The sequence below is a fragment of the Nannospalax galili genome, unplaced genomic scaffold (genome assembly GCF_000622305.1).
Source record: "Nannospalax galili isolate Female #2095 unplaced genomic scaffold, S.galili_v1.0 scaffold336, whole genome shotgun sequence".
NCBI lineage: Eukaryota > Metazoa > Chordata > Mammalia > Rodentia > Spalacidae > Nannospalax > Nannospalax galili.
In genome coordinates, this window is record NW_008343385.1 from 1,513,589 (window position 1) to 1,524,322 (window position 10,734).

General features: G+C 40.0%; 1 protein-coding gene across 4 annotated transcripts in view; it reads right to left on the bottom strand.

Moving 5' to 3' along the window:
• Positions 1–5,855: 5,855 nt before the first annotated feature.
• Pcnx4 (pecanex 4) overlaps positions 5,856–10,734 on the bottom strand; it is a 41,970-nt gene continuing 37,091 nt past the window's right edge. For 2 of the 4 annotated variants that reach the window (XM_029566674.1, XM_008839492.3), the window contains one exon: positions 5,856–6,664. In XM_029566674.1, the coding sequence (XP_029422534.1) occupies positions 6,413–6,664 (252 nt within the window). In that variant the 3' untranslated portion in view covers positions 5,856–6,412. The remainder of the gene's footprint in view (positions 6,665–10,734) is intronic. The other 2 variants (XM_029566672.1, XM_029566671.1) reach the window with 1 other exon arrangement.

Sequence of the window (10,734 nt, forward strand, 5' to 3'; positions counted from 1 at the left end):
AACAAATAAATTTTCCATCTGTTGTGAGACTTCTTTTCCTGGGGATGCTAAGCAATGCTTGTTTCCTTTTAAGTTTCCAATGTCAAGCCAATGTTTCATTAAATTTTTACTGGGGAACCAATGAATTTATTGAGCTTACTTATCGAGATAACTGAAGAGTTGCTGAGGTGTATGTATGAGCTGAGGGTATGCACACTGGAACGCCTTTACCCAGCATCGGTCATGCCTTCTCTTCCTAACCTTCCCCAGATTGTATACTTTAGTCCTCCCCAAATCCAGGAGGCCATGTGTGATTTGGGTCAAATTACATTCAGTTGGCTGGGAAGAATGGCTGGATAATGCAGTGAGGTCTAATGACCCTGCTTGGCCCTCCTTTAATGAAGGAGCACAACCATCAACAAGCCCAATTGTGATGTTTAGTGATCAGGCTTAGCTGAAGGGATTGCTGTACAGCATCATCTTATTAAAAGGACCTGGAATTTAAAAGGATTTGGTACTAGGATCCACATATGAGGGAGAACATATGTTATTTGTTTTTCTGAGTCTGTGTTACTTCACTTAGTATAACAGTTTCTAGATCGATCCATTTACCTGCAAATTTCATTATTTCATCTTTAGTGCTGAAGAGAACTCCTCAGAGGACTTTAGAACGTGTCAAGTTGACAATAAAAATCAATCAGCACAATGATTAACCATACTTTATATAAACAAAGAATGTAGTCACTTTATAGCACAGCGTTTCTACAGGCTCAGCTAGATCCTGTCTGCCATTCTTCCAATACAAGGAAACCACTTGCCAGTGCTTTAGTGCCATGAGTTTCTTGTTTGTTTTTCTTTTCTTCTCTCCTCCCTCCCCTTTAGTGGAGGTTGACATGAAGGCCCCGTACATGCTAGGTAGATGCCCTGAGCTATATCCCCAGTCTTATTTTACTTTTTATTTTGAAGCAGGGTCTCATTAAGTTGCCCAGGTTGACCTTTAACTCATCTGTCACCCCCTAAGTAGCTATCAGATATAGCTAGTGCTGTGACATTTTTATAGTCTCTAACAGGAATATAATAAGGCAAGTAGAATACAACATTTCATCTCTATGTCCTATGCATTTTAAGTTGGATGAAATTCTTGATTCTTATGAGAGTGCATGCATGAATGACATGGTGGTATGGGTGACTGGAGCATCAAGTGGCATTGGTACAGAGCTGGCTCTCACCAGTTGTCTAAACTAGGAGTCTCTCTGGTGCTGTCGGCCCGAAGGGTGCAGGAGCTGGATCACGTGAAGAGGAGATGCCTGGGTGAGTAGATCCACAGCAGCAGCCATGCTTCTTTGAAGTGAGTCAGAATCCAAACTCCAGTGCAGCTTTGGGACCTGAGGGAAGGTGGGATTGTCCCAAGTGGTTCCCTCTGGTTCCAGAGCTGCATGCTTCTTTAGTCATCTCTTAGGTAGCTGTCCTTGGTTTTCCTTCTTTAACGCCACCTCTCTTTTGGTTTGTTATTTGAGATGGTCTCTCACTGAACCTAGAGCTTCATGTTGCTCCTAGACTGACAGGCTAACAAGACCCCAGGACCTGCCTGTTTCCACCTCCCAGTGCTGGGGCTGCAGACACACACTGCTGCACCTGGCTTTTACATGGATGCTGGAGAACTGAACTTGGGTCTTCATGCTTACATATCAAGTGCTTTACCCACTGAGTCATCTGCCCTGACTTGAAAATACAATATAGATCTGTGGTTCAAGTTTATAATATGATCAGCCATCTCTAAGACTTCCATCAATCCACCCACAGAACATCTTCAAAGGGCCTTCTTTCTGATTTTATTTAGCGGGAACAATGTACTGGTCAACAGTAGTGGAGGAACCCAGTGATCCTTCACTCTAGAAACCAACTTGGATGTCTTCAAGGAGCTAAAAGAGCTCAGCCACTTAGGGACAGTGTCCTTGACCAAGTATGTTCTATCTCACATAATAGGGAAGCAAGGATGTTCTATCTCACATGATAGGGAAGCAAGGAAAGATTATTACTGTGAACAGTCTTACAGGAGTTATATCTGTACCCCTTTCCAGTGGATACTGTACCAGCAAACATGCTCTTTGGGTAAGGCTACTCAAACTGAACTCTGATAGAACTGATCTCAAAGTACTGAAAATTGTGACCATCAATGGTTGAGGCAACAGGATCTAGCAGGTAGTGTGAGAGACAGAAAGCAAACTTTAGTGGATATCTCTAGTAGGTGATTAAACTGTCTTGAATTAATTTGCCTCTAACTTATTTTACAGATGTACATTGAGCACCTTCATTGTACCACACACTGAATCACATCCTGGAATATAGATAAGACATGATTTCTGCTTTTGAGACATCTACAGTCTAGGCAATATGTCAGCATCGACCTTACCCATGTCTCTACCATATCCTCATGGCAAACTTGTGGTACATCCCTACTGTCTCTATATACACTTCAACATTAATTTTGGCCCATTTCTGTGAATTCTCTTTTACTTTTGCCTTTTACTTGCTTATTTGTCCTGGTCAGAAACAAGTACTGCCTATCCGAGTCCCATTTCCTTACTGGGAAAAATGACTCCATTCACTCTGGTTCCATAGGAAGAAAATGCAGCCAAGGCAGAGAGTAGGAGAAAAACCTGATTTGGGTAATATGTCTTATGAAATTATAACTATTGGAACTGAATGAAGTTTTATTATGACTTCACCTCTATAATGCCTTCATCTCCAGATGTACAATGAATGATATTGCTAAATCTATAAAGCTCCTCCATTACTAATTCTTTTTGGAATTTTATACTTCATTTTCCCATTTTTAAAAAACTTCCAACCTTCTGGATTCCTGTATTTGTTATGTCTCTTATAAAGGGTGATTGTGACTTTTATTTACTTTTCAGTTTGATAACTTTTGGATTATGTTAATTCATTGTTTCTACTTGTCCTGTTTTGTGATATTTTTTCTTCTTATTATTATTCTACCTCCTTCTTGTGTTAGGTTTACAATTATATTATTGTTCATGTTTGGCTTTGCCGTGTGCCAATCTTTAGTTGCTACTCTGTAGGTAACACTTCAAGGTCCAGTATTACTTGGTGCTTTCAATTTCTTTGCGGATAATGTAAAAGGAACTTAGAAGTCCTGCACCAATCTCATATACTATTATTGTCATGCACTTTGACATTTTAACCAAGTATTTATGCTTACTATTATTCCTTCCCTCCTTTATCCAAGATATTTAGGTTGGAGATATTTCCCTCAGAAGAATGTCCTTTACAGTTTCTCTAATGAGAACCCATTGAACTTATTTTGTTTGAAAGTGCTATTACTTTCATTTTTATACTGTTAAGAGAAATGACTGAACACAAAATTCCATGTTTGTAGTGTCTTCAATTTAGAAAAGAAAATAGCATTCCTTTGTCTCCTGGTTGCCATACTTTCTACATAGAAGTTAGCTGTCATTTAAAGAAAACTGTTGTTGCTCCTTGAAAAGTTATGTCTTTTCCCTAATGATGAAGACCAGACATACTTCAGACACAGAACTTGGAGCAATGCAGCTGGAACAGACCTGGAAACCTCCTTCCTGAAGCCTAGCTCTTACAGTTTTAGAGGATACTAAGTGTATTAGTCGGGGTTCTCCAAAGAAACAGAACTGGTAGAATGAATATATATGTACAGAGATTTATCAGCTTAGCTCACAGGATGGAGTCCAAGCAGTCCAACAATGGCTGCACCAAACTGGAGAGGCTGAGACTCCATCGTCGCTCAGTCCACGAGGCTGGATGTCTCAGTAGTCCCAATCTGGTGCTGAAGGTCTGACAAATTCCAAAAGATCTGCTAGTCTTCAGTCTACAGCAGCAAGACCACCTCACCAGGGAGAGAGAAGGCAAGCAGCAAGAAGCCAGGCATTCTCCTTTGCATAGTCTTTTATACAGGCTGCCATCAGAAGGTTACACCCACATTTAGGGTGTGTCTTCCAGCTTCAGATGATCCAATCAAGATCTCTCATTTCAGTTAATCCCAGATCCAGTCAAGTTAACACCCAAGATTAGCCATCACACTAAGTAAGGTGCTAAGGGAGAAAATCAATCAATGGTTCAACCCCAGGTTTAAAGCCTAATAACCACAACAATGACCAGCACAGCAAACTGTATCAGTGCAGTAGTGACACTTTTATCTTGGAGAAATCAACAGCTATCTAATTGGAATTAAAGCCCACTCAATGGGAAGGAACTCATGTATGTTACTGTAAACATAGGCAAATACACATGGCTGGAAAGGTTATAGATCCTCAAGAAATCATACTTCTGCCACATCCTTAGACCAGTATAATTTTTCACTGTATGCTGAATATGTATCCTTGTATTTACAAACAAGTACACAGTAAACCATTCACCAAAAGCTTATTTTTGCCTCAGATAGAGATTATTACAGAGTTCCACAACTGATCACACACATAGAATATATGTCTGAGAGATGCCCAGCCCTAAAGTGACACATCTACCATGGAGCCTCTACCCCTAAGACTCATGTAACAGAGGAACAGGAGGTAGAGAGAGATAAAGAGGGCCACTTCATTCTGACCAAAGTGGTCAGATGGTTTGACACAGACAATAACGGAGGTCAATAACAGAGGACTAGAGATGGAATTCATAGCTTAACAAATGAATGCAATGGGGAAATAGGGACCATTTTAGAATAATGCAAGGTCAAAAGAAGACATGGCTTGGTATTAGGTTCATGATGAAAATCTTTAACAACTTAAGAAGAAAAGTTCAATAAAGTCCATCTAGGCAGTCATTAAAAGTGATCACTATGAAGAGTTTTAACAGCATGGTAAAACTTTACTACATGAGAAAAGACATAATATTGTCCAGGTAATACATCTAATCAGGTAAACTATAGCCAGATATCTGAAGTAGGGTATTAAACAAAACTTAATCTTATTATACTATCATACTCCCCCAAAAAAGTTAACTCAGAAATTCCATAATTAATCTGAAAGATCTTTTAACATTGATGGAGCAAAGTGGTCCATATACTAAATAACTGGACTAATTATAATAAACTACAATGGTACACTTCAATAACTTCAATCATTTCTAAAGGTAAGGCATTACTGCATTAGGATTCTGGTGGGCTCCTAAAGATTAGCTGGTATCGAGTAAGGAACAGAGTAAATTCCCATCTTTAGTGGTGAAGATTCATTGTTCCTCCACCCCCATACCTGTAAAGCATTCCTAAGCAACAAGCGAATGAAAATGAAATTCTCATCACTTTATGAAAAATTTCCTTCCTCTCCCTCTATCTCATATACCCAAGACACTGGGAACTGGCAGTCCCACTAACTAATCCATTCTTCAGCAGCAAATTCAGTTACAAGAGCCGTGTAAAGAGTCAGATAGATCTAAGGGACACCCTGAGTGGTCATGCTCAGATCACCCCAACTCTGCTTTTCCCACAGGTATGCCCATGGTGAATGGGGCAAGCCCTGTTTCCTTCACATATGCCAATGGATATTTGGAAAGAGGAATAGAGGCTTGGAATATAGCTCTGTTGGTAAAGTGCTTGCCACATAAGCATCAGGACCTGAGTTCGATCCCTAGCACCCATATAAAAAGTGAGGCATGGTGGCACATCTTTGCAATCCCAGTGCCAGAGAGGTGGGACAGGACTGAGGATCACCAGCTGACCAGCCTAGGCAAACTGTAAGCCCCATGTCCTAGAGAGACACTAAAAAAATTAGGTAGGTCGCTCCTGAGGAACAATACCTGAGGTTGGCCTTGGGCCTCCGCAAGCGTGGGTGCAGACCTACACACATATGCACACCCCCAGACACAAATAAGATTTCATTGGAGATATTTTATTATGAGTATATATTTTCCAAATTGAAGTATATGAAAAAATTAATACAGTATATGGAACTTTGCAGATCATGTTAAATGTTAAAACAGTACAAACATTTCAAAATACTAAAGATAATTATATTTCAAATAAATATATGTACATGTTATGCTAACCATTAAAAGGATCCATTATTATTATTTAAAAACACTGATATGCATGTCTTCTAAGTATATAATTACACAGCTGTTGATGTTTTAAAAAGATACATCACATATCAAACATTTAACAAAGCAGTAAAAAATTATCTAAACTTGTGCAAATGTTTTATTCTAGCTACCAAAACCTGTTAGAACTCGTAGAGCACAAATACTGGCCAACTACTTCTAACTTTATGTTAGACACAGAGTAGTTAAGTCATTCAGATGGCTAAGAATCAATTCCTATGGAGCTTAGTTTTCCTCAGGCATCCCTGGGGCAAGAAGGAAGTCCAGTGACATGACAAAACGTACATTGTCACTTTTCAGGTAGTACCTCCTCTGATGACCTTACACTGAGGAGTGAAAGTGGACTCTAGTACAAATGTACAGGGAGGGGTTTTGAAGAAAAAATCGGATACCCTAAAGGAGGATCAGCTGCTTGTACCGTAAGGTTCCTCAAAAGTAGTGGGTGAGCTTGGATACTGTAGCGCTCCTCATCATCATTGGTGGCATAAAGCAGTTCCCACGAGAGGTTGGCCCACTGACCTCGAACAGCTTCTGCATTCAACTGCCCAATGTGAATCAGTAATTCCTGAAGTGTCAGTACTCTTCCAGTGTAAACTCCCTTAAAGATTAAAGGGGAGGAAGGACAAAAAGGAAAGGAGGTTATAATTTTCTCTCAGAATAAACAGAATGCCCAACCTAAAAACCAAGAGAAACTAGTGTTTTTAAATGTACACCCAAGCTGCTTAGCTTTAGAATCAAGAATCACCTCTATTTTCTTAGCTCTCTAAATAAGAATGAGAAGAAAATTTACTTAAATACCGTGACAGCAACATTTTAGTTACTTAGTCTTTTTACTCAGCCTTTGTGTTTCTGATCGCTCACCCCATCTGGCTTGGCAATGCATATGTCATAAATGCTAGGCAGTGCACATATTTGCTACTTTTCTCACTGCTATGACAAAATACCTGACAAACACAACTTAGGAACGGAAGGGCGTATTCTGCTCAGCTTGAGGAAACAGTCCATCTGGCAGGAAGCCCTGCTCACAGAGCGTGAGACAGCTGCTCACACTGCGTGAGACAGCTGCTCACACTGAGTCCAGACAGGAAGCAGAGAAACAAACGCTGGTGCTCAGCTCCTTTCTTCCTCTTTATTTAGTCTGAGATCCCTGCCCATAGAATGCTGTCACCCACATTTAGGGTGCATCTTCCCACCTCAATTAACCTAATCCAGAAAATCACTTACAATCATGCCCAGAGGTTTGTTTTCATGTTGATTCTAAATCCCATCAATCCAACAATCATGATTAACTGTCATAACAGACAATCATGAAAAATGATTTAGAGTCTTTAAAAAATACTTTATTATTATGTGTATTGCCTGCATGTATGTAAGTGCACCATGTCATGCAATGCCCTTGGGGACAGAAGAGTGCATCAGATTCCCCTAGAACTGGAGTTATATATGGTTGTTAGCCTCCATGTGGGTGCTGGAAATTGAACCCGGATCCTCTGCAAGAACGACCAATAATCTTAACCACTGAGCCATCTCTCTAGCCCTTCAGAAATAATTTTAATGAAATGCAGTTCATATTCTATACAATTCACTTATTTCAATAGTCATTTTGAAATGTAATGGTCTTTAGGATATTCTTAGATATGTGCAGTAATTACAGTTAATCTGAGAACATCTTCCACGGCCTCAAAAAGAAACGTGGCTCTTTAGCCATCACTCTCCTGTCTCCCCATCTCCCTTCCCTAAGCAGCACATTCTGCGTGCACAGAAAGTCTATTCAAAGTTCACCTGTCTTGCAGCTACACTGGTACTTCATTCTTTTCCATGGAGTACTAGAAATTGTTCATCAGTTCTGTTGGTACACAGTTGGGCTCCACCTACCTTTTAGCTATTATGAATAATGCTATGAACACAGAGTACAAGTTTTACCCATGCTTTTGTTTCCTTACAATGGAACTGCAAGATCATATGCTCCATGCTCAACTACTTGAGAAATTGCCAGAGTATTTTCCAGAATCATTACCCATTCCCAACATTGGTATACAAGGGTTCTAATCTCTCCATACTCTTATCAAGAGTTATTATTTGACTTTTAATTTGAGACATCATAATAAAGTGATGTTTATTGTGGCTTGTTTTTCTCTTTGGTGGTATTGCAGATCAAGCCTGGAACCTTGCACAAGCACTTATGCTACTGAGCTACTCCTCCAGTCCTACCTTTTATTATGGTTTTGCCTTGTGTTTCCCTGAGGACATTAATGATGTAGAGCATTTTTCACATGTTCACTGGCCATTTATTTACACATTTCTTTAGAGAAATGTGTACACAGATCTGCCCATCTTCCGTTGGGTTATCTGTATTTTTATTATAGAGTTTAACTTCTTTAAATATTGTAATATGTCTTTTATGAAGTATGTACAATTATTTTCTCCATTCTAGGCCATATTTTCACTTTCTGACAGTATCCTTTGAAGCTCAAGGTTTATTTGTGGGGAGCCTAGGCCCCCACCCCAGAAAACAGCAACCATTGTCTGTGAAACAGGCTGTTTGCAGGCATCAACAATTGACCCAGTTAAAGGCTAACCAGGTGACACTGTAAAAAACATGTTTTTCTGCCCTGACCTTTTCTACCACACTTGAGAGACTTCTCTACCTTGTGGAACCATCTGGCTTTGTGATGTGACTGCAAAATTTATTGTAACTTGTGATCTAACTGTGAAACTGCGGTCTTTACTGGAACTTACAATTAACTTTGGAATTTACTGCTGTTGCAAGGGTTTTTACCCACCTAGCTTCTTCCCCTTCTGCTTCCTTATAAAAGCTTTGTGTAGATGTTCAATAAATGAGACTTGATCAGAAAGCCTGTCTTGTCTCCATTCTTCGTGTCTCTTGCCCCTTTCATCCCCACTCCTCATTCCAGGTACCCACGTTGACTGTCTCGCGGGCTGAGACATCTGGCGCCCAACGTTAGGGCTGGATATGGAGGATCCAGTGAGGGAAGACGACGTCCCAAAGGAACGCGTTCAATAAGGATTTTTCACTCTGGACTCGCCGCGGGAGCCTGCCTCGGCTAAAACCAGAAGTAAGTACAGACGTCCGATTATGGGACAAGAATTAAGCCGGCATGAACTTTATGTTAAACAATTACAAGAAGGCTTAAAGACACGAGGAGTAAAGGTTAAAATAGAGGATCTATTGAGATTCTTTGAATTCATTAATGAAACGTGTCCTTGGTTTCCTCAAGAGGGAATACTAGATATAAAAAGATAAAAAAGAGTGGTAGGTGCATTACAAGACTTTTATACAGTGTTTGGACCTGAAAAGGTTCCTGTTTATACTTTTTCTTATTGGAATTTAATAAGAGAGTTAATAGATAAGAGAGATGGACATGAGCCAGTAGTGGCAGTTGCCCAAGCTAAAGAGATTTTTAGAAGTAGTTCTCAGTCAGAGTTGAGGGAAATTCCGGATACTCCCAAGGACATGCCTGACTTGATTTCTCTTATAGTGAAGATGAGGATTCTTCTCAAAATACAGATACAGATAGCTCAGAGTCTGAGAGGGAGGGGTTGGTTTGTAAAACTAGGACTAGGTCGCCACCTAATGGCCGCAAGGGGCAAGAGTGTGACCACCTTCCTACTTTCAGTGCACCATCTGCTCCTACTGTAATGGCAACAATAGATCCTAAATCAAAATTAAAGAAACAGATAGCACAATTGCAGGAACAAATTAAACTGGAGAAAATACATCAATCATTGATACTCAAATTACAAAAACTTAAAATAGGTAAAAAAAACTGTGGTGGATAGGAAAAAAGTTTGCCACAATCCTCGAAGGCCCAGCCTCCATTTATATAAAGGAGACTTTAATAACCCTGATAGATTTTCCTCCCATATGGAGGCTTTTCCCGTAACAAAAACAGTTGATGACCGGGGACAGACATGGCGACATCATAGAGGACATGAATTCCCAGTAATCAAAGAATTAAAGGCTGCCGTGTCACAGTATGAGGCTACAGCTCTATATACCTTGGCTCTTGTGGAAGGGGAGGCTGAAAAATGGCTAACTCCTATTGACTGGAATACTCTGGTAAAGGCAGTCCTTAGTGGGGGTGATTATTTGCTATGGAAATCAGAGTATTATGACAACTGTAAAGAAACAGCTGAAAGGAATCAACAAACTGGAAATGGATGGGATTTTGATATGTTAATAGGTGGAGGCCAGTATGAATCCAATGAACGACAGATGCACTATGATGCAGGTCTTTTTGCACAAATTCGAGTTGCTGCCATGAAAGCATGGAGAAAACTTCCAGTCAAAGGGAACCTGGGAGCTTCTCTCATTTCAGTTAAGCAGGGATCTGATGAGACTTTTGCAGATTTTGTTCATCGGTTAATGACGACAGCAGGGAAAATATTTAGAAATGTTGACGCAGGGCTTAAGTATGTGAAACAGTTGGCATATAAAAATGCTAATCCTGCCTGCCAGGCAGCCATTAGGCCTTACAGGAAAAGGACTGATTTAACTGGTTATATACACCTGTGTTCAGATATAGGTCTGTCTTATCAGCAGAGACTTGCCATGGCAGCGGCTTTTAGGGGACAAGGCGTAAAAAATTTTTTTGACGAGTAAATATAAAAAACAAAGGCAAGGGGTGTTCTAAATGTGGTAAGAGT